Source organism: Taurulus bubalis, assembly GCF_910589615.1.
Source record: "Taurulus bubalis genome assembly, chromosome: 9".
NCBI classification, from domain to species: Eukaryota; Metazoa; Chordata; class Actinopteri; order Perciformes; family Cottidae; genus Taurulus; species Taurulus bubalis.
Window position 1 is genome coordinate 6,841,816 of NC_136597.1, and position 24,623 is coordinate 6,866,438.

The 24,623-nt window shown below is 44.3% G+C and overlaps 1 protein-coding gene across 1 annotated transcript in view; it reads right to left on the reverse strand.

Annotated features, from left to right (window-relative positions):
* Nucleotides 1-23,932, reverse strand: part of znf423 (zinc finger protein 423) — a 130,798-nt gene extending 106,866 nt beyond the window's left edge. Inside the window, exons 1-2 of the mRNA XM_079224106.1 lie at nucleotides 22,608-23,932; nucleotides 4,051-4,113 (exon numbers count right to left, since the gene is read on the reverse strand). Coding sequence (XP_079080232.1) covers nucleotides 4,051-4,113; nucleotides 22,608-22,647 — 103 coding nt within the window. The 5' untranslated portion in view covers nucleotides 22,648-23,932. The remainder of the gene's footprint in view (nucleotides 1-4,050; nucleotides 4,114-22,607) is intronic.
* Nucleotides 23,933-24,623: the final 691 nt, after the last annotated feature.

The following is a 24,623-nucleotide window of genomic DNA, read 5'->3' on the forward strand; positions in this document are numbered from 1 at the left end:
GTGTGTGTGTGTGTATGTGCGTGGTCTATAGTAGACTGTCAGAGAATATTTGAGAAAAACAAGACTCTCGAGAAGGAGAGGAGGATGTCACATGCCTCTAAAGTGCAACTTTGCCTGGTTGGACTTGTGTCTCCTGCCTGGTTTGTTCCCACATGAAACTGAACATATACGTTTAAGTAAAAGACGACTCTTAAGGGCAACTGCTACCTGCCCTTTCCAATTCTTTATCTCTCATTTCCTTTCGGTCCTTGGCATCTTCGCGTTTTTCCTTCTCCCAGCACGCTGGGGGAGCGAGGGAACACGAGAGGACACATGGGGAGGAAGGGGACAAGTTGTTTTTCTGTCCCGCTAAGAGGTGGCGTGGGCAGAGGGAAAGAGAGGCGGAGGGTTCTGGGGCACCTTTGACCTCCGAGGGCTCCTCTCCGGGGCAGAAGGGCAGGGGGGAGAGGGAGGAAGAGGAGGAAAGGAAAGGAGGAGATGCAGAGAGGGCGGGGGGGATAGGTTGGCTCGATGCAATTCCCTTTGAGTCACTCTCCCACCTCCCTCCGCCTTCCCTCCCGCGGGTCTTTCCAAACTCAACACACATTTTCCAGAGAAAGAGAAAGAAAGACAGAGAGAGTACAGAAAGGAAGTTTATGAATGTAATAGCAGGATGGGAAGGTACACTTCTCAATTCTATCTTTTTCTCTCACCCTTTTTCTCACCAAGTCCTTGTCGACACTATTTCCCAGTGAGAAAAGGAAGCAAGGTATTTATTCCTTTTTAATCTGCTTGAATAAAGGAGAGGCAGCAATTCTCACTCCTCTGCTCTCTCACGCACACACTTACTCTAATATGAGCACAGATTATTTTTTTTAAAGAAGGGGGAAGAAAGTAGAAACGGTGAACGACGGAAGAAGAGAGACAGAGAGAGTCAGACAGACAATGAGAAATAAAAGACACAAGGAAATTTAGGAAGGCAGAAAGAGACAAGCTTGCAGAGATAGAAAGAGAAAGTGATGTGGAGGATGCTGGGAGAGGGAATTGATGGTGAAATCCAAATTGAAAGAGTGGCTGAGTAAGGGAATATGGGACAGTATGTTTTTTATGGGAGGAAGAGAGTAAGATAGGTGTGTGTGTGTGTGTGTGTGTGTGTGTGTGTGTGTGTGTGTGTGTGTGTGTGTGTGTGTGTGTCCTGGGACTCTGGCTTCCTGCAGGAACTGACACACACAGCAGTTCTAGTGAGCCACCCAGGACCTCAGTCAGCACCCCTCTTAACACACACACACACACACACGCGCACATGCGCACACACAAACACACACACACACACACACACACACACACACACACACACACACACACACACACACACACACACACACACACACACACACAGTACCCCTGGAGGAGAGTTAGCATGGGTCTGAGGAGGGAGAGGGGGGCAAGGATGGGAGGGTTGAGTACGTCATAGACACCCCAAGGGTCATACTTTCCTATCCTTCTCTCCCTCTAGAGCTGAACGAGAGATGGGGCAGGAGAGAGAGGGAGAGAGAAAGAGAGAGAGCGAGAGAGAGATAACTGCATATTATTTACCACATTCAGCAGTATCTCATGTCCCTGTTGGGATCAAGTCAGAGGAAGTGTTTAACTGTTCTCTGATAGGCTGTAAACCAGAGCAGAAAACTATAGCTGCAGCTGACAAACAACTACACTAGTCAAACTGCTTTTGCCTTGTTTGTAAAATGTGCCATTTGGTCTTCACAAAGTGTTGATGACAACCGTGAGAAACAGTGTTGTCTGAGGGAGCCAGCAGATGCAATCATTGAGTCATTAGAGCTGCTGAGATACCGGAAGAATTGTTTTGGGGGGGAAAGCAACACTTAAATGCATCAGGTGCTGTGCTAACTTATGTTAGCTGAACTGAATCCTAAAGCCGAACCAGCATCGGGCAAATTATCTTCAAACAGACACTATGTACTTTCTGCTGAATTCCACTTTATGCAAGAATGTAGGTCTGCAACTAACGATTATTTTAATAATCGATTGATTATTTTTTCGATTAATCGGATAAAAAAGCAAAAAAACATTAATTTCCAACCCTTTGTTCAAAAACAGAAGTGACAGTGCAAATTCACAGTGCAAAACATGTTCAGAAAGCACAAACAGGTTGCTCCTTGAACATCCCTGAGCTGTTAATTAAACAAATTAGACTAAAATGGACTAACACTAAAAACATACACATGTATGCTTTACATCTGCCTTTTTACTGTAATTGATCTCCTTGGAGCAGAGGCTGCTTTATCAATATGTATGAAACACTGGGACAGTGGGAAGCTGTACTGCTCCTCTCACGTCTGTTTTGACCGAAACCTCCAGGCCCAGCTCCACCTCATCTCAGCTCTGCATCAAGCTGCGCTGCATATAGAGTCCTCTTCCTTAAACTCTTTCATTCTGGGCCTCTTACGACCACGAAATGACGTTGTTGGCTAAGCCCAACTACGTGATTTGATTCAGTCTACTTTGAGTAAAAAAACAACCTGCAGCCAGATCCGCCAGTGTGCCGATTAAACGTTAACGAGTGACAGCTTGAACTGAACCAGCTGTTTCACCACGTTACGGTTTTTTACAAGCAAGACTGAACTGTAACGGAACATAACGGAACTTTAACGACAATACACAACCCAAACATGTTAGCTAACGTGATAGCAAGCTGACTAGCTTCCATTAACAACAAGTTAGAGGGAAATGAAGACGCTGGATACATCTTAACGCTGGTTGGCCAAGACTCGACACGGCACATCCAAGATGTTCTATTTTTGCTAAGATCACGACTTCAGCGTTTCTCAGTCTCTCACTCCAATCTCAGACACGCTGGCGGCCAGTTGCTCTGCGCCGCTCTTTTTTTTTTCTCCGCGACTTTATGACTGCCGTAATAATCGCGCGACACAACGAATCGATAATGAAATTCGTTGCCAACACTTTTGCTAATCGATTTTATCGATTCGTTGTTGCAGCCCTACAAGAATGTATATCTTTTCCCGTCAATTAAGACATTAATCACTGAATAATGTGCAAAACAGCTTTGTGCTGTTCTTAATTTATAAAGTCACAGTCACCGTTTCAAAATACGGTAAACTACCGTCATCAAAATCTGATCTCAAGTTTTGAGTAGTTAGATTCCACACTATATTCTTATTATTTTCATGAGGACATTTTACGTATGGCTCACCCAAAGCCGACTCACATATGTCCAATGGAGGCGGTTGGAATTGTTTTGGGCCCCGCATAATAACAGTGAATAAAAAGTCATCCACTGAATCCATATAATTGCCATCCATCCATCTTGACAAATGAACTTCAGAGCGCAGCTGAACAACTGGTTCAGTTGTTCCGTTTCCATCGAGGCAAAAGGGCAAGTGAGGATAATTTAAGATTTCCATCAAGAGAGACGGGAGGATAGAAGAGGGGAGGCAGAGACAGGGAGGGAGGAATATACAGCAGTTGGTTTGGAGAAACCGCACGGAAAAACAAAATCCAAGAAAAGAACAAAAAGAAAAGAGAAGCCCAACCATCCCTCTGAATTCCTCCTAGGATATCACCAGACCACAGAGAGAAGCGAAAAAGCACACAAGTCTCTCTCTTGTCCCCCCCCTCCTCCACCCATCTTTCTCTCTCCATATCCCCTTTGTCATCTCTCCTTCCATTCAGTCTGACTCCCGGGACGAGGGAGTGCTCTGTCTCCTTCCACATCCCTCTCATGTCTCATTCGCTCTCTTCTCTTCAAATCTCCTCTTTTCTCGCTTATATGGTTTGTCTGTCTTTCTCCCAGTACTTTTACAAATCCCTCCATCATAACGCCCCTATGTTCACTTCATCTCTCCATCTTTTCCTTCTTTTTCCGCCTTGATATCCCTCTGAGCAGGCCATTACAAACCATGTGGAATTGATATTACAAATTGTGTGCGTGTCAGACGTGCAGTATAGACTTAAGCCTCTTGTGTGGACCCGACAGCTTGCTGAAACTCTATTACAGTACCAGTGTGTTTGTGTGTGTGTGTACTAACAAACCTGTCTGGACAGTTGATTCATCCCAGGTGCCTCCACACTCTGAAGACTCCCCTTCTTCGACCGCTGAGAAGAAAAGACGAGGTTTAGTATTTCTTGTCAGAGGGTCAGAGCCACGACCAAAAGGCCCAAGATCACGATCAAAGGTGTGCTCAATCTCATTCACAACTCAAACTGTATAACTCAATCGACAACTATTTCCATAATTCCTTGATCGTTCCAGTGATTTTTTTTCAAGTGCAAATACCAATCAGGAATTGCAGCTTCTAAATTGTGAGGACTTGCGGCTTTTCTTCGTCGTCTGTGAAAGTGAACGTAATATGTTTTGGTTTTAGTCGGACAAAACAAGCTACTTGATGATGGGACCCAATTCAGCAATATTTCATATACAAATGACAACACTAACAGACTGGAGGAGTTTGAGGTGTTGAAACTGGAGTACAGGTCTCTTTATACTGAATCTAATATTTGCAAGTAAGTCTTAGTTGGTGCTCTGAATTGATTGTATCTAAAGTTGAGGAGACAAAGGGGAAAACAAAGTGCAAGCAGTCTCTACAAACTATGTTCACAACATATTATCAGAGAGCTGTGGAGTCTGCATGAAATGTGTGTCATTTAACACCCCTAAAAATAGACAAGGGAAGCAACACACGGCCAGGTACTGACAATGCCGGCATCCTGAGATCTTCCTGACACACGGACACGGAGCTGATCAGAGCGGGAATGCAACACCGACTTCCTGGGTACAACAGGAAGGAGGGAAGTGCAGCTGGCACACAAACAGGAAATGGCTGGAGCCACCACACAATGGGGTTTCCTGCACACCCCCTCCCCACCGCACGGCGCCTCACTTCTCACTTACTCGCCTCAGTGTCTGATCTCTCAAAATCCTGGTTCTCATCCTGCTGTCCCCGGTGACCCCCCCCGCCTCCAACTCTCCACACCTCTCCTCATATTCCTCACTCCACATCCTCATCAGCTCCCATGTGACCCGCCCCATCCTCACAGTTTAGCTAAGCCAAGAGCCCGAATGAAAACAAGAAGTTATAAATCAGTCAAGTGTTCCTTTTAAAAGAAAAACAGGCTGTTGAGATGTTCCTCGTTCTAGTTAAACCCCATGCTGTTAACGTGTACACACGGTCAAACATACTGTATGTCCAGGCCGGATATAGGGGAAGATTTGGTTGCTAAACGCAGGGGTGCTCAATTTTCCCCGGTAGTAATGTAGACGGATAGAATTTTGAGTTGGTGTGTAAAGTTCTTCATGGCGAATGCTACAACCTAACAAATAAACTAATCTCTGCAATATCTGGGAACAGATAATTGGATTGACAGGAAATAAAATAAATTATCTGGAGGACATATAGGAGAAGGAGGAATGGGAACGCAAATGGCAAGCACCATCCGGCATACTGCCTCATACATTTTCATTGCATTGTATCCCTAAATAGCCCAACCTGCTAAAAAACACATAAGACTTCTTTGTGAAATTCAAATGAAGCATTTCACAGGACTGGTGAACAAGTTCCAATATAGAGCGATGAAATCACTTCCAATGAAAACACTAGAGGCTGTGAGTCATTTCTTCACATCCATTCAAACAGTTAAACTGACTTTAATATCAATAATGGCAAGACTCACTAAGATCCAATTCAATATGTCTCAGACACCAACATGAATAGATATTTCATTAAAAACCAGACGTTTCCACCTAGAATAGTCATTTACCACATTAACAATGTATAGTGTATTTCTGATTAATTTAATGTTATCTTCATTGAAAAAAAACAGTGCTTTTCTCTGAAAAATAAGGAAATTTCTAAGTGACCCCAAACTTTTGAACGTTAGTGTGTTTGTGTGTATATATATTTTGTAGACTTAATACTTACAATATGCAATACTGCTATACTATACTGTAAATTGTTTTGCTACTACTACATTTCACTTCAGAATATTACACTTATATGCCATAATATGTACCAGCCTTTTTATTTGACCATATTTTGTCATACTGTTATACCACTTTACTTTGAGGAGACGTCACTGTTAGTCTAGAACACTGAATAATGTTTCCACCAGTAAACCTGAACATGCACACCTCTCTCTGTGTGACAGTGATTATAACCACATAACTATATAGATTATAATTAACTGGAGGATACACTTTTTCCTACACGTAGATCTTAAACCCTTAAACATAAACAGGAGCCCGGCCACCCTACAGAGGAAACTCATTTCGGTTTTTTTATTAAAATAAAAGTTGGATAAAATCTCCATTGTCCTCTCCTTATATGTAGTGAGGTGTCGGTAGGTAGAACTGCAGCGCCGCTCTCCTGGCTGACGTCACACGCTGCCACGGACTCTCCGCTGCCAGTAATCTCACTCGCTCTCTCTCCAACAACGTTAGCTAACGTGTTAGCAAGCGGACTAGCTTGCTACTTTTTAACTGGTGGGAGGGAAATGAAGCCGCTGTAGACATCTTAACGCTGATTGGCCAAGACTCACGACGTCAAAGATCTTCTCTTGCTAAGATGATCACGACCTCAATTTTTTTTCCGTGTCCCACTCCAATCTCAGAAACGGTGGACAGTTGACCCCCCCCCTCTCCCAAAAACAAAAACTCTTCGGATCTACGTGATTCACGTGGATGACATATTTTGGTTTCAAAACGGCGAATTTCGCCGAAAGGTGAGGGATTTTCATGTCTGTTTAATGACCCAAGATTGTTTGGTACAATTGGTGTAGTTAGAAAGCTGCTGAGCTATGTTGTGTCCAGAGATGTAGCCTCCATCTCAAAACAGTGGTCTGGGGTTCACTTTCCGCCTGCTGCACGTTGGATCGATCCACAATTCAGAAGGACCGACTCCCCCTCCTCAACAACTAAAGAAATAAACCTGGGTCGACATATGGAGCAAGTCTGAAATCTCCTTTTGAGAGTCTGGGGCCAGAGCCGGTTCTGAGGGCCAGATGTAGACCACAGTGTGCTAATAACGGACTAATGGATCCCTGAACAAACACATTATGCACACACAGCACAGTACACACACGAGACAGACCCACACAGGATTTGGACTTGAAGGCTGTGCGTCTGTCTAAGCAGAACCCAGTGCGGATAGAGACCTCCCAACATGACCAACATGGCTGCCAAACGCAGCAGACAGAAACAGATGAGAGAAGGTATGGAAGAGAAAACCAGAAGAAAAACAAAGTACTTCCTCTCAGATAATAAAAAAAAGGGGCTTTCCCCCCAAAACACCCATATTAGCCCGCAATCAGGCCATGTGTCGGGTTGCATGATTAATACCACACTATTACCTCAACAACAAACAATGCACATATGTCTGTGTTATTGATGCATTTGTGTACAAGTAATCTGAAGCAGACAAATGCGGCTGGACGAGATAACAGACACACACTCTCTGATGTGTGCGAATTGAACTGTTCGATCGTAATTCCAAGGCCTATTTTATGCCGCGGCGCCGGGTTTCGGAGCACAACGTCTCAGCACCCTGACAATATTATAACCCCCGCCCCACTGACTTTAAGGAAGGAGGAAGAATCTTCTGGAGCCTCCATGAAAACAGGAACCTGTATCACTTATGTGGACAAAAAAAAGGTGAAACTATGATAAAGCCAAATTCTGTTGGTAGTTTTGGGGAGTTTGGGATGTTTACAAAGCCCTAGTATGGTAACTCTGCCTCTAACAAAAGCTAAATTTCCTGATGAGACTGTAGGGAATGCAGTGTGTTTCATTAGCCGAGCACACACAGCTTTATTTAGATTCCCCTATATCCTCCTTCTGTCCCCCCTCAGAGACACACGCACCGTTACTGTGAACCCTGCACACAGCACGGGGTCGGTGTGTGGTTGTGTGGGAAGGGTTGAGCATGCCTGCACATATCGTGCGAGTATGTGTGTGTATATCTAGTTTACACCATGAGGGAAAATACACTTTAGAGAGACTTAAGTACGCATATATATAGCATTCAAGGTATCAATGTCTTCTCACAAATGTGTGTTGCTCCATCTCTCTTCTGCCTTCAGTACGTCTCACGGCACTACATTCCATACGCGCGAAAGCGAAATATCCTGAACAATGAGGAGATGAAGGATGTAATGTAGGACACTTTTTGAGCTAAAGTGCTGCCAATTTTTCTTACTTTTTGGACAATATCGGATGTGATTCGATTTGTCAAAAGGCCGCTCAGGAGGTCGACAGTGACCTGATCGTAAACAGAGCTTTGTTTAGCTCGAACAAAAGCTCTACACACTATCAGCAGCGTAGTGTCTTTGGTTGCTGCGTGAACAATGAATCGCCTTCTAATTATCCGCACCTTGGTCCTCTTTGTACTTTACCATCTCCACCGTTTTCCTGTCCGTTTTGTGGCACATGTTGGGAGGGAAACAAATTACAACTTGATCATTCTTGTTCAGTCCGTGGAGTTTGGCGTTGTCCTGAGCAGAGGCCCTATCAGACAGCATACATGAAAACACCTGTGTGGATATGCAGGGACTTTAAGAACTCATGCTAAACAGCTGCTTCATGTTTTTCCCAAACCCGCTTTTATTCATCTCCGACCGGCCTAATTTTAACGATGTTGGCATGCTACGTAAATTACACCCCTATGATAAACCCAAAAGAACAAGGACAATGACAAGAGGAGAATCTCACTCGTCTTCACGTGTCTGACAAATAACTGTGGTCTTCAATTCAGGCGATGTCATCCAGGCTTGTGCAACTATGGCCACGTCAACACAAAAACATGTGACGCATGTCAGCAAGCCAGTAATTATTGAGACAGCAGAGGCCTAGAGATCAAACAGTCTACAGCATCACATACACATTGCACACATCCGACAGAAACACAAACCCCGCAGCATGACATATGTGTGTGTGTGTGACACAATGTTAACAAGATGCTACTGGGAACTCTCGAGGCATCTACTTTGCACATTTGCGCACACACACACACACACACACACACACACAGAGCCAAGGTGACAAACGATAAACAGTGTCAACCAAACCTGAAGGCAACACGGTCCCAATGAACAACCAGATGTACACACACAAACACATAAACACACAAACACATTTACACACAAACATTAACCGTTACATCAAATTGCGACACAAAACTACACCCCCGTCTGCATTATAATGGGCTGTTACAGTTCATTAGACAGGCACACAATTATACCAGGGTGAAACACAAACACACATACAGTTCCAATATGAGTCTCAATTCTCCACCTTAAAAAATATATACAGGAATTGGAGATTATATCTTTGACCTTAAAGCTACTAAAGAATAAGGGTCACGATAATCCCTTTCATTATATATACATATATTATTTTTTTTCTAAATGAAAGTAGCGTGAGCAGTGCCATGAGAACACACGTCATCAGCAAAGGGCTGAAAGCGATAGGAAGACCGGGTAGATATCAGTACGTTTGACACAAAACTCTCAAAACTCACAGACTCTCCTGGAACACTTTAATAACAATAATGAATAACTGAGGCAATTGTATTCAACCCATTACAATACAACTTCTTAAAGCAATTAAGATAGAACGTATGAGGTTCCTCTCTTTCAGTGATTGAGCACCTGCAGCCGTCACACAGCCCAGGAATGATACGCGAGTTCCATCTGTCGTCTCTGATTTAGACAATGCACTGCAAATATTTACACACGGGTTTGAGTCTGAGGGTAATTAATTACATTTTCTGACACAGCACCTAGAGGAACAGACCTACTGTTCCAGTAACTGTGAAGCTATTCCACATTCAAACATTGTAGTCGTTTAAGTGGGGGGGTACAAAAATAAAAGAATCGGACTACAAACCCCGTCTCTCGCCCCGTCTGGGGCATACCTCTCTCTCTCTCTCTCTCTCTCTCTCTCTCTCTCTCTCTCTCTCCCTCTCTCTCCCTCCCTCTCTCTCTCTCTCTCTGTCTCCTCTCTCTCTCTCTCTCTCTCCTGTCTGTCTGTCTGTGTGTGTCTCTCTCTGTCTCCTCTCTCTCTCTCCTGTCTTCATTCTTCACAATTGTCTCTCTTCCTTCATCTCTTAAGTGATTCTCCCCTGACCACAACTCACCCTCCATCACCCATTTTCAATTTCTTTTTTTTCTTTCTGTGTCCCTCCATTTGTCCTCCACTACTACCTCTGCATTTCCCCCTCTTCTACCACATTCCCACTTGCTCCGCTTCTATCTTTGTATGTCCTTCTCTTCTGTCCCATGAAAGCACTTATAGCCTCAATAAGAAAACCCTTTGTCTTTCCCCCCCCACCTCCTAAACAACACATGCACGCACGCTATCAGGGCCAGTTATTCCCAAGGCAGCCCAAGGCTCTGGTGTTCCCAGATCTCTTTGACGAACGGGTCACTGTAGCCAATCATACATCGGCCAGGCGGCCCAGAGAGGCGGGATGTGGGTCAGCGTAGCCAATGATACGCTGGTTATGTTCCCCGGAGGGGCAGGCTGATTGACAACTGGTGCTGGACAGAAGTCAAGAGGGTAATTGTCATCCAACTCTCTCTCTTTCTCTATCTTTTGGTTTCTCATCCTACTCCTTTTTCCTTCCTCCCTCCTCCCTTTCTGTCACCCTCCCTCACTTCCCCTCTCCAACCCACTTCCTACCCCCCTATTTCCCCTCCCCAACACTCTCTCCCTATAGCTCCAGAGGGACTCTCTCATTGGCTGCCCTTCCTGTCCCTTAGGACAGACTTTGTGACGCTACTGGCCGAGGGCTGATGCCAATCTCAAACCCCAGCCCGCCCCGCGGGAGCCCCCCTAACTTCAATGGCCTGTGTCAAGCGCGTGCACACACACACACACACACACACACACACACACACACACACACACACACACACACACACACACACACACACACACACACACGCGCGCACACACACACACACGCACATCTAGCCAGGGGGACGGGGACAGAAGCTGATTAACCAAATACTTTTATCAGCAGTAAAACCGCTCTCTCTGCCTGCCTGCATTCTGAACAAAACGGCCTTAAAATACATAAACACACGCAGACACACACCCAAAGCACTGAGCCACTGGCCAGAAACATCAGGCTTGTCCGGGGTTTGGGACAGTGTGTGTGTGTGTGTGCGAGAGTGTGTAAAGGGACCGAGGTAGCAGAGGGCTTAGATGGATGGCAGAGAGAAAGAACAACAACCACACAAAGCCTGGCGGACAAGCTTCATCGCCCTCTCTATCTTTCCCATTCTGCTGTCTCTCTTTTCTCCTCTCCCTCTCCTCACTCATACCCCCCTCTCGTTTGATCCAAAATGTTTCCCTCTGATTGTGTTCTCTTTTGTTTTTTACCTTGAGCCATGACTACTTTTTCTTCCTGTCATTCTTCCCTCTGTACTTCTATCCCAACCACCCTCCTCTCTGCGCCCATGCTGCTCCTTCACACCTCCTCTTTAGTCTCTTGCTGTATTTGAGGTCATAGCGGTTTTGAACCATGCCGTGCTGTCCAGCTGAGTTGCCCTAACATCCCCAAACCTTACCCCAAACAATATAAATGACAACATAAACACGCACGCCCTCTTGCTTTCCTGTAAACATGCATCCCAAAAGCCTGTGTTAAAAAAAGATTATTGATGTGAGACTGAAAGACACGCAATCACTGAAACAGGTGTCAAAAAAAATTAAAGGCCTTTCTTGTTTTATTTCTTCTTTCTTTAACTACAGTGAACTATTCCTTTTTGAGTCATGGGCACATACACATATGCATGAAGAAATCTGTACACAAAAACAGGAAACACACGCAAGCTTTTGAAACTAAGAGCTGCTAATTAACGCACAAAAAGATTCACCGCAGTCGGAGAGAAGAACTCAGATTTGTACACACACAAACGCGCAGAGTTGATGTTCAGGGCCAAACAACACAGCTTGAGATTAAAGAGCCTCTCTGATCTGACATTTGTTTTTCTGTCTGTCAGAGAGCGTGTGGCGGGAAGAGGAATCGATAGCAGAAGAGACGTGGAGAGGAGAGGAAAGAGAACGAGGAGTAAAAGGAGAACAAATGGAAAGACATAACGAGAGTGGCAAAGGAAAAAAAAACGGAGGAGGAGGAGAGGAGAGGACCAGCGAGAGATGAAAAGCGCCGGTGAGGTGAAAGCGGAGAGGTGAAGGAGGGCAGCGAGGAGAGAGATACAGGAGAAGAGAAAGAGAGGGCAGGAGGAGGAGAGGGAAAGCATTCCTCTGGAGCACCTCAACTCAGAGGAAGGCTCCAGAAATAACTGAACTAGAAGTTCCCCCAGCAGCCTCCACTCACCATTACAGACTGGGACACATACAAGTCAAACCACCATTAGAAGACTGAGCACAGAATCAAATGTTGTCCAAAAAAACAACTCAGACAAATTCTGGGGTAGAGCAGTTGTAGGGCATATTCACACATGTGCACAATCATAGAGAACATGAGAAACAAGAGCAGAGGGCTGGATGGGGGGGGGGACATAATTGCCTTCTCTTGTAGTACAGGCTGGGGAGTGCTTTTTGACTGAAGACACCAATTTCACGCTACGGCATTATTTAGCTTGATACAAACTTGATTAGGCTTTACAGGAGGAGAGAGAAAGAGCGAGAGACGGCGACACGGAGAGGAAAAGGGAAATAAACAGCTTTGTGTCATGCCGCATCGCTGGCGGATAGATTAACTTGCTCGTCACGCTCCTTCTGGGAGTAACAAGAAAAATATACACACAGCGCGTGAGCGCTCGGAGCGTGTCTGGCTGTTTGTTTGTTTGAGTGGATGTATAATGATGAAGCATCTTACACTAAACACAAAATGTTTTCGGTCTTCAAAATACATTTATTTTTCATAGTTTTTCTTTATTTCTTTGTTTAATATTTATAGTATTAGCCTGTATTCAAATTGAGATTAACAGTCGGCTTTGGGTCAACTTCATATAAGGTCACACGGTAGAAATTGTAGGTTCCAGCTTAACAATTCATAAATCATCGTCGCAAAAGTCCCCATTTTTGCTAATATTGCCAAGACACTGATTTTAGTGCCACGGATGAAAAAATTTAACTTGAAACATAGGAGTGACTTTGTTATAGAGAATGGTGTAGTCAAGTGCCCAATTATCAATATCTAGAAACTCTACTGAGAACAGGGCAGTCTACAATAATAGAGATATTTCCAAGTGCCAAAGTCACTTTTAAGATGAGGCAAAAAGTGACATGCATTTAAAAGGGCATGTCCCAAAAACTAAGAGGCTTTTGTCAATAAATTAGAAATGGAAATTAACAAATAATCTACTACTGAGAGCTATTATCTTAGAGGAGAGGACAGGACAGGAAGCTAGGTGTGCTGGTCCCTAGACTGCTTATCAACTCTTATTCTAAAGCAGACAGTTCTTCTGCATTTTTAAAATTGGCTTGCACTGACCAACACACACACACACACACACACACACACACACACACACACACACACACACACACACACACACACACACACACACACACACACACACCACCATGTGATCTCTTATTCTCTGTCTGCTCTACCGCGTTCTCTCCAACACTGTCTCTCTTTTTCACTCCGTCTTGATACAGGCATAAAGCTTTTATTAGGGACCAGACATGCAAGAGAAGACACAACCTCATCCTCCTCTGCTGTTGTTTTTAGCACAGTACAAGTAAAGTCACTCCGGCTTTCCCAAACCTGCTTGCGCGGTCACGGAGGAGCACATTTGCTCTCCTAACTTCAGCAAGTCTCTCTCTCTCCATTGTGTGTCTCACAGCAGGGTGCCCATGGCTTTTGACTGGGAGGTGAATGGAAAGGAGTTAGAAAAACCAACTGAAGACTCAGGCACTAAAAAGAAGCATTGGTAGGTCTATAGTGGGGCGCACTACAAAGACTCGGCAGTGTCCAATAAAAAAGGAACACAACACAAGCAGCTTGTTCTGTTCAAGACTCCACACTCTGAGGACAATGCCCATTCGTCTGGGTCCACGGTGTGTGTGTGTGTGTAAGCAGGCAGACATAAAATGATTGAATGGATGAATAAAAAAAAAAGGTTGTTGATTCAGACAAAGCAGCGTGTGCTAAAAGTCTGTGCATATTAAAATGTAAAAGTAAAAAAAAAAAAGACTTTCACCCAGGAGACAGGTGTTCGTGTGAAACCAAATATAAAAGTATGCTTTCTTGACCGACGGCCTAGACTGTACAAACACTGCACTGCTCCGTTCACAGCTATGGCGTAACTGCTTCATACTCACTGTCAAACACTCTCTCTCTCACTATAGACCACACACACTGTCACCTGCTAACGTTAAGCACACAAAATATCTTAAAAATACACAATTCCCCAATGCTTAGGGGGCTTGCAATATTCTGACTGAAACCCTGTATATGTGGTTCAGACATGTCGAAAATCAAGGTATCCCCCGTGCAGAAACATACAATGCCTATTTTCACTTGACGTGCAACCACGGTGCCGTCAAGATGGGACAGACAGGAACAAACATCTTGTTTAAGGGGGGGAGGAGGATTTACATAGAATCAGGAAGAACAAGTATTTTGTCTGAAAACCTGACTAGACCCGTGACTTTTGACCTAGCCTGAAGCTCAAACTGAGGAGAATTTGCAGGGTCAAACCATGGGGCATACAGCTCTATAATCTCTCTCTCTCTCTCTCTCTCTCTCTCTCTCTCTCTCTCTCTCTCTCTCTCTCTCTCTCTCTCTCTCTCTCTCTCTCTCTCTCTCTCTCTCTCTCCAAAAGTCACCCTTTCATCAACAGCACTGTGTGTGTGCATGTATGTGTGTCAGAGAGAGGGAGGGAAGCCCAATAAATATATTATGCATCAGCCAGGTGTGCAGAGGGGCACTGCTAATTGCCCCCACCACTAATGTTTAATGTACAGAATAGGCAGGAAAAGGAAGGAGGAGGGAGGCAGCGAGGGAGGGAGGTAGAAGGCAAAGTAGACGGGACGAAGAAGTGGAGGGGCAAAAGGCATGAGGCTGCAAAAGAGGGAAGGAGAGATGCGGCTGAATAAGGCAAGCATTGTCTGTGATTAAGTCCAAAATAATAAGCTATGATTCCTGTTCCCATGCCAGTTCCACATAATTTATAAGAGATATGGATGCCTACTGGAAATATCCACATCATAATCCTATCCGTGAAATCCCTGTATTTCCAAAGAGTTACCAAAAACTCTTTACCTAAAGTAACACTGCATTTTTAAAGCGGCAATGGATTTGTAATTTACCTTTATTTTAATGTTATATTCTAAAATGTAACTGTAACATGCTCCTATTAACTTGTAACTTGCACTGTGTTTATTGTTTAATTTTACGCACCATGACAAATTCCCTGTATGTGAAAACATACGTGGCAAGATATGGCCAAATAGTCAGTGTGGAACAAAGAGACGCGCATAATCTCTTTTAAAAGACCGTAAGAGATGCTTACACACACACATACATACATACACTCAGCCTTTTAGGAAACTTAGAAGGGCCCACGTCCTCTGAGACTATCTAGTAATGGGGGGATACGGGCTTACGGGATAAGGGTCAGGATTGACGTGTGTGTGTGTGTGTGTGTGTGTGTGTGTGTGTGTGTGTGTGTGTGTGTGTGTGTGTGTGTGTGTGTGTGTGTGTGTGTGTGTGTGTGTGTGTGTGTGTGTAGTCACACCAGCATCATCTTCCTCTTCTTAAAAGCTGAGGCTATGGGCATGCACGGAGCTCAGCTATGCTGTGCGTGTACATGCCTGTGTGCCTGTGTGCCTGTGTGCGTGTGTGTGTGTGTGTGTGTGTGTGTGTATGTGTGTGTGTGTGTCTCCAGAGCGGTGTGTGTGTGTGTGTGTGTGTGTGTTAAGGTCCAGTGAGTTTGCAGCTGATAAACGAGGCTAGCTAAGCCGCTACAATGGCACAGTCCTGGCCCATGACGCCCTGTTCTCACACACACACACTCGCTCTCTCTCTCTCTCACACTCACACACACATACACATACACACATGTCTATGCACAACAACACCAGGCTAGCCGCTGATAAGGAGTTGTCGCTGGCATCCACACACCTCACTGAGGGACTTCACCCCTTCTGCACACACAGATGAGTTCACAAACACACACATACACAATAAAAACCTAACCAACCCTATCAGGTGATGTGACCTTCTTACATCCATTATTTTAGACAAAACCTCATTTTCACTGCTCAGCGCTGACGAAGGAATGGTACTTATCAAGTCAAAACCATTAACCATCTCCAGCACGTATCCACAATGACACAAGTGTACGTCTTTACCTGAGGCTCTTGTCTGAGACTTCGAGCCAAAGTATAACATTGACTGAACTCAATCGGCCTTTTTTGAGAGGTTTGACTAATAACTTTAATGGTGGCTTAATGACGGTGGGACAGTGAGACAACGTGTCAAATTCCAGGAGACACTGTTAATGTTATATAGACCTGTACTCGTCCTACTGTGACGTGTCAAAAGGATCTTCCATGAAAATGATCCACTCTATTGACTTCTGCCGTACTTCGAGCATTCTATTGTGTGTTAGTTTGATTCTAATTGAGTGCATATCAACATGAGTCCAATTACATTCAATGCATGGTACTGCTGGGCTCCACCGATCACCAATTACTTTAGCTTGTTTTGTCCCATTAAAAAAAAAATACCAAAAACTCAAATCCAGCCCCTGCTGGGAAGTCAATTGAATTTCAAACAAAGCTCTCAGAAAGCCATTTAATGGTTCAGCAGGCTGTAATGCAAAGCCAATACAAGCTTTTATACAGGAGTGACTTAATATGGCTTTACGCACTTGGATTGCACTATTCCATTTGTAGCTCCAAAAAACAAAAACGAGATAAGCGGTTGAATATTTGGTGTTAATAAAAAGGACATTAGCAGTGCCTTCCATAACATATACGCGAAGATGTACGTGCAAAATGACATATCGTTGTCTTAAAGTAATCCAAACCACATGTGGAGGGTCTCTGAGTTTTATAAGAGCCAGTCGCCCTATGAAAGTGCTCTGCCAAAGGGTGACATTAAATTACGCTAACGGTAAAGCCAGATGGGGAGAGAGAGCCAGAGAGAGAAAGAAAACGAAAAAGAAGAAAAAACGCAAGAATGAGAAAGGCAAAGAGAAATGAGAGATTAACTGTACTGTGCTAAAAACACCATCCAGATTCTCCCACTGATGCTGCTGTCAGATATTGGGATGATACAAGGTTAATCACTTCACGCGTGACCTTCTGTTTGCACAGAGGTCAGTTTTTATTTTGCCGTTTTAGGAGTATGATTATGTTCAGAAACCACCAAATCGGATTCTGACTTGATGACATTTCCCACCACAATTAATTTTTACCCACATTTGGTAGGTTGGCGGTTGTTAATTTTAAAGTCTTGAGCAGTTAATTGACAATAACTTTAACTCCAGGCAATGAATAATTATATCCCAGAGTCTCTTGTTACATTTAAATCACATACTTACATGAATTATCATGCGGCCCTAACCAGTGTTTAAAAAGTACGTAAGATGGTAGACTACAGCTGAAATGATTATTCCACGATTTGATTAGTCAATCAACTATTTTGATCAATAGTTAATCATTTCAGTATTGGTTGGGGCATATATTGCTGCTTTTCCTCATGTTACATTTTAGAAAATTAAATTGAGAATTTTCTATACTATATTGATACTGAAAGAAATATAGTTGCAGCCCCGGTGTAGAGACTATTAATTCCACAGCAACAACTATGACCCCTTCTTTTGTCATGGCCGTGCGGCCCGATTCGTGACACAACGACAACCAAGTCCCATTTCAAATTCTTTAAACTCTTTGTCCTTGACAACATTGTTCATGAAATAAATAAACCAAACTTTCTATTAAATGTATCCCGAAACAAATACAATTCAGGTTATACACAATATCATTTAGGAAAATAACTATCTGGTCAAACATTTGGTTCTTGACTGTTTTCAATGATGAGTGCCACTGCTGACTGCAAATTCCAGTGCAAACAGCAGCTGCACTATCACATGTCAGTCCGCGGAATGCAGGCAAAAAGTTCTTAATAATGCCACTGAAAATCGGTTTACAGGAAAAAGCAAACACAATCTGGTGGAACCAAAGAAATTAGGAAGGAAGGGATGGAGAGAGAGATGGAGAGAGAGAGAGAGATTGATGGAGAGAGAGAGAGAGAGATTGATGGAGAAAGGAGGAGATTGAGTGGAAATGATGCCATTAGCCCGGAAGAGCTCGGCTCAACACACACCGACAGCGAACCAAACCTCCTCCTCCTCCTCCTCTCTTTCCCTGCTGGTCAAAGGGCTCATTTGGCTCCACTGACTCTCAACAACACTCTAAACAAACCAAATAAACCAAATAAATGCTAGAAAGTAAGTGCCCCCTCCCCTCCCTTTTCAAATCTTCCCTCCTCTCCTCCATCTCTCTGTCATATGCGCTCAACTCCCGTTTAATGTCCTGCAAATGAAGCGGATTTATTAATGTGTAATTAAGTAATAATCATCGCTACATAATGCATGAGAGACTCAAGGGGCTAAGAGCTGGGAGAGAGAGAGGGAGAGGGAGAGAGAGAAAGATAGGATAGTGAGGCAGCTTGAGGAGACAGAGGAGGAGATTTCTGCTGCAACGCCTCGCTAAAGACACACATTAAAAACGGATTAATCCATTGAAATAATATTTTGATAAGAAGAAGCCGTGCTCTCTCATTTCTTTCCCCGTGCTCACCCCTCCCTTTTCTCTCACCCCCTCAGCTAGTTTCATGGCCCATCATTGCGCCATTAGTCCGTGTTCAATTAACAGACTGCAATTAGTCAAGTCCCCCACTGTTAACAAGGCCTAATCACTGTAAAGGCTAGACTGGTCAAGTAAATCAGAGGAGCAGTAATACAACTAATACTGCTGGGTTTTCAATGGACACATCTTGATCATTATTTTAATTTTTGGTGAATAATGCATTGAATATATATATATATATATATATATATATATATATATATATATATATATATATATATATATATATATATATATATATAAATAAAAATAATAATTTGTATTATTATTTTAATGTTTTTTTCAGAAGTATACTACTAACCCTGTATGGATTGCCAAATTATTGATAAAATAACTATCATTGTTGTAAAACATTAAACCCTTTGCGAACATTAACAGAGAGAATACATTTTTTAGAACTTTCTTGTATTAACTAGCATGACAGTCTTAACTGAAAAAGCCCAGACTAGCCAGGGACTAGAAAGAAGGTACCAACGTTGAAAGAAAAAAAATTACAATTACAATTATTTAATATCACTTGAATCACTTCCCAGCGATTCAACACGTGGTTGTTATTGGTACAGTATAAATTAATTGGAAGTCATTTGATATTTAAATCAGTTCAAGGCAGTAAATGGCATCTGTGACAAACAAAATGAAGATTGTATGGGTCATAGGCAAGTCTATCACCCTTTCTACGATCTTTCTATTTCAGGAAAACTGTAACTACATAAAGTGACAATATTTGTTTTTACATCATTTAACCCATCAACGATGGATTATAGAAGAAAAAAATCCTTTCCCGACTTAGAATCAGTGCAAATCTACAGCAGGATATGGCAGAGGTGGGACATTGTGCTTATTTTGTTATTGTTTTGGCATGCCCGGCCGGCCAGGAAGTCCGTAAGCCAGCCAGCCAGTCAGAGTTGGGTGAGCAGGTGAAAGACAGAAGAACATGAAAACACAGATAATCCCCCCGGTGATGCTCACCTCTTCCCGGCCTTCATTGCTCCCTCCCCCCTGCCCACTCACCCGCTGTGTGCCACTGTGCTGCCCCAAAACACCTCTCCTCTCTCCCCCTTTAGCCTCCAACCTTTTCTCCTCCATCTCTATCTATCTCTCTCTCCCCCGTCCCTCTCTCCATCTTCCCCCAATGTCAGGTCTTGCCAAGCTGTCAGTGGGGGCAAGGTGTGTAGGGGAGATAGCAACACGCATGTGTACACACACACAAAACACATGGTGCGTATGCAAGCTCCACTACAAGGGCTGTGTTACCTTTTACTGCACGCGCACACAGAGAGTGGTGGTCGTCCGCCTCAGCTTTGCTTCGCTCTGTTTCGCTTGGCTGCCCGACTAAAGCTAAGCTCTCGTTATCCAGGCTGCTGAGACCAGGCTGCCTTAGTGACGCGCGCACACACACGAATACAAGAATGTGAATGTTGCAAGCATAAGCAGGCACGCGCACACACGCGCACACACACACACACACACACACACACACACACTCACAAAGTGACAGAGCAATGACAGAGCAGCAGTGGACAGATTCACTGGTCCACAGCAGCTGATTTGTTCACTGACAAACTGCACCGAGCATCAACAACGCTACAGCAGGGGGCCATGACAACCACGTCCAACCACATCGTACGCATACAAAATCCACTAGATATTCATACCACTCTAAACAAATGCTGAAAACAGTGACTCGATTGATCGTTGGGGAGTCGAATTTACAGAAAAAAAAGAATCTGACCATTTAGTAATTAATAAAACATTCATTGGTTGAAGAATTGGGAGGAATTGCTTGTTTTTCCCCGTTTCATATGATTATAAATTATCATTGTTCGTGTTTGTTTTTGATTGTTTTCAAGTTTACTCTCTGATAAGAATTGTATCGTCAGGCGTTGGTACGGGTAAAAGGTGAATCAATGACGTGCCCTTGTTTGGTGTCAGAAAGCCATGGCCTCCGACCACTGCAGCGATGCCTTTCCTGTTTCCCAGATTATGTTCCAATGATCACGAGTCAGGTTTAACCCAAGACCACAGAGAAGAGATTCAGCAGTTTACGCATCTCGTCCCTTCACGAAAAAATACTTTACAAATAAATAAGCATGCCAATGTTATAATTCTGGATACTTTCTTTTAGCACTGCCCCAAAATGTCCACTTTATAGGATACGCCATCGATTTAAAGCATCAAATATTTTAACTACAAACAGCATTCGTTATTTAATTTCTATTACAGATATAAAGAGGGGCTGAATACGCATCAACAGAAACCAGCTTTACAGTCGACTTCTGGGGAGGCTGTGGAATCAGTCTTCGTCCCAACCCTGTTTTGTGACCTGAGAAACAACTGTTTATCAACGGCGTCGGTTTTCCTACACATACAGTATTAGACAGAACAAACTCAAACCTATCCCAAAGCCACCACAACAACACACGCTTCCAGCGCGTTGTGTGTGGCATCATGCAAGTAGCCTCTCCTGCTATTGACTAAATGAATCCCACCCGACCTCAGATGAAACAGGCTTAACTTCAAAACCCCGCAGGAGAGACTGAAATCATCCAGTGGAAAACCATGCTGCTAATCAAACTAAACACGCAGTTTGAACCACTGTCAGAATTCTCCTCTCTTCCCTGATAGTCGCGAATAGGGAAAAGCCAAATATGGTGGAGGAAACGGGGGGAGGGGGTGGCAACCACATGGTCAGCCCGTCCCCGTTGCCCATCTGGGTCCCATAAAGGAAACATGGAGGCCAAGGCCACCACATGCCCCCATCTAAGATGCCCACTCACCCATGCACTGCTATGAATACTATTTTAAGGTAATGGAGGGAAATTGAGGCTTCCTTGGTGAAAATAAATAAACAAATAGGACCTCCAGTTTTTTAACAGAGGGATTTTTATTCTATAAATTCAGACTTTTCTTGGACTTCAGGAAAAGCAATCTGTAAATTCCACAGTTAGAGTTGTTCATATGTGCCCAACATTTTCAAAAGTAGGAAGGGAGGCCTGAGAACCTGGGAAAATGGAAAATATTCACAGCAATATTCTAAAATCTAAGATTAAATACACTAATGAGCATTAGTGTATTTAATCTTGGATTTTGGAAAAGTGTGGGGGATTTTAGAATTAGGAGAGATAATTTTGTGTCTTAAATCCCATTTGTGTCAATATTTTGGTTATGAAGAGAAACTAGGAAGGCACATCATGTGTGTGGGGTGACATGATTTGGGGGGTCAACCAACCAAATGTACTCCAACAAAGCAGCGATGGTCTGTTAAGAGCAAGTGCGATCGGCAACAATCCAGAGTACATTGGACCCATTAACCAAGGGAATTACAACATATTGATCCGAAAGCGCAACCCCGCGCTGTCACAAAGTTTACAACGTCTTCTCCAGTTGGGTCGGTGGGGGCAGCTAATTGAAAGCTTCAAAAGATGTGACCATTATAGAAACTAAACAAATATAGGCAGTGAAATCAAACCGTACGCCGAACATTTTTTTTTCAACTCTTTAAACAATTTCGTCACCAATTTCAAACAATTAGTGAGCCGACAGTAAAAGTGAGTGAACGTAACTGATCGTAAAAAAAAAAAATAAGGGAAAAAGAAGGGTTAAGCTCTGTTGTGAAAACTCCACAGACTGCTTGCAACCCCGGGATAAGTGAGGAAATTAGCTAACAAGCACCCGGAGTTGATCTTAAAATGTTGGTCGTGGAGTAGCCTTCAAAATAAACACTTAGGTTACTCACCTTTAACGGAGCGCGGTTTGGCCTGCTTTCGTCTCGACATCTCTGGTCTCGAACAGCTTCTTCTTCTTTTTTTGTAATAATATTTTTATTCTCTAAATTGTTATTGCTCCGTTCCGTGTTTTCAGCTAACCATGCAGGCGGATACAGTCGGGGTATCTTTCCTCCTCCACTTCGCCGCTGCTGCTTCTTCTTCGCCTGTTGCAATGCGGCAGCCTCAGTCTCTGATTGGGAAGCGGCCGTTAGTCCAACGACAACAAACCACACGCACACACATACGCGCGCACGCACGTACACACACACACAGTGAGCGGAGCGGCTAGCCGCGGAGGCAACGCTCGGCTCTTCTAGTGCGTTTTCTTCCCTCAACGGTCGCTAGGGCTCGCGCAACCTGTAGCGTGAACAGGACCAACTTCCCGTTTGGAATTGTCTTCGCGACAACGTGCCCGGACGCCGTCAACCTCGCTTTTTTGTATTTGTTTCTTCAATTCAATCCTAACCACCTTCCTCCTCCTCTTTCTCCTCCCCGCACACGTTTCGCTTTCTCCAGGGCAGCCCGGGCTGCTCGTGCCGCGTTACGACTTCTTCCACCGGGTCCGCGAGCTGCCAGCCACGCGCGGTGCTGAGGCGGAAAGTGACAGCGGCGGCACCGTCCGAGTGAGAGGCGGCGGCGGCGGCGGCGGCGGCCCAGGTGAAGAGAGCTGGCGACGGAGAATGTTCTGGGGAAATCGCTCCGAAATGAAACGTGGCTTCTCTCCCCCGCTTTCGCTCCTCGCAGCTTCGTCTGGGCTTTTTTTTTTTTTTTTTTAGTTTATCGAAACTATTTCAGTCTGTTTTGTTTTGGGGGTTTTTTGTCCTCCAGGAAAGCGTCACCGACCGAACCGACCAGCCTCCCGTGCTCCGTCCCGCTATTCTACACTCGGCAGTGGTGCTGGTGGTCTGGTGGCATGGACATTGCGCTCTTCCCCAGCATCTCCACCCCGAGGGGAATAGCCTACTGCTTTTACAACCCACGCTTTCTTTTCTTTTTTTTGTGTTAATATTTCGCAATGCCCTACCGGCGGTTTTTAATAGCAGCCTAATATTTTTCCCAGTCTAACCCTTCGCTAGCCTCTGTCTCCCTGCTTTTTCTTTGTCCTGACTCTGGCTACCAGTCTCCCTCCTCCTCCTCTGCCTGCCTCTGCTGGCGGGGCTGCGGCGCAGACACACATAATAAAGCCAAGGCAGGCAGTGCTTGGCTGGAAATGTAGCCGCGTCCCAGCAGGGGGATGTGAGAGAAGGGTCCCGGCGGGGGAGCGCTCTGATCCCGCAGGGAGCAGCTCGGCACAGCCCGGGTTGGCTGAGGCAGAGAGGCATGAGAGAGGCAGGCTGGGCTGACAGAGAGAGAGAGCAAGAGAGAGAGAAAGAGAGAGGGGGAAGCAGGGTGGAGAGTTAGGCAACAGCGCCCAGCCGTGGCCGAGTGGCGCAACTACAACAGGGACTCTGAGAATAGGAAGGGAGGCAGAGGGAAAATATGGACTTGGATCAAAGTGGCACGTGGAAGAGGCCCACGAAGTTAGGACCACGAAACAAAACGAGGGTCAGGGTCGAATGATGACGTCATCAGGTGCTGAGGCAGGCCGTATCTACTTTTTAAACTCTTCACACTGCTTGGCTGTGGAAGGATCTGCCCACACACTCAACCAGAGGTCACAACATGTCAACGCTCAAGCTCCAGTAGCAACGCCAGTGTTTGGTTGGGTTGCATGGCCCCTCTCTTGTGTGGCTTTATAGTAGGCCACATGCGACAAACTATGTCTTTTATACTCACTTACTCAAAGCCAGAGTTCCCAAAACAATACAAATGCCAGTGGATGAATGTACCACTTGTTACAAGTGGATAAAATAAAACAACTTAAGTCATGGGTGTGATGAAATGTGTTTGGTAAGCAGGAATTAACATGGAGTACCTCTCAATTTAACTCCTCTTTTTGCAAATTAGTGTGTCACCTGTAAGCAGCCATCATTCTTCTTGTGCAC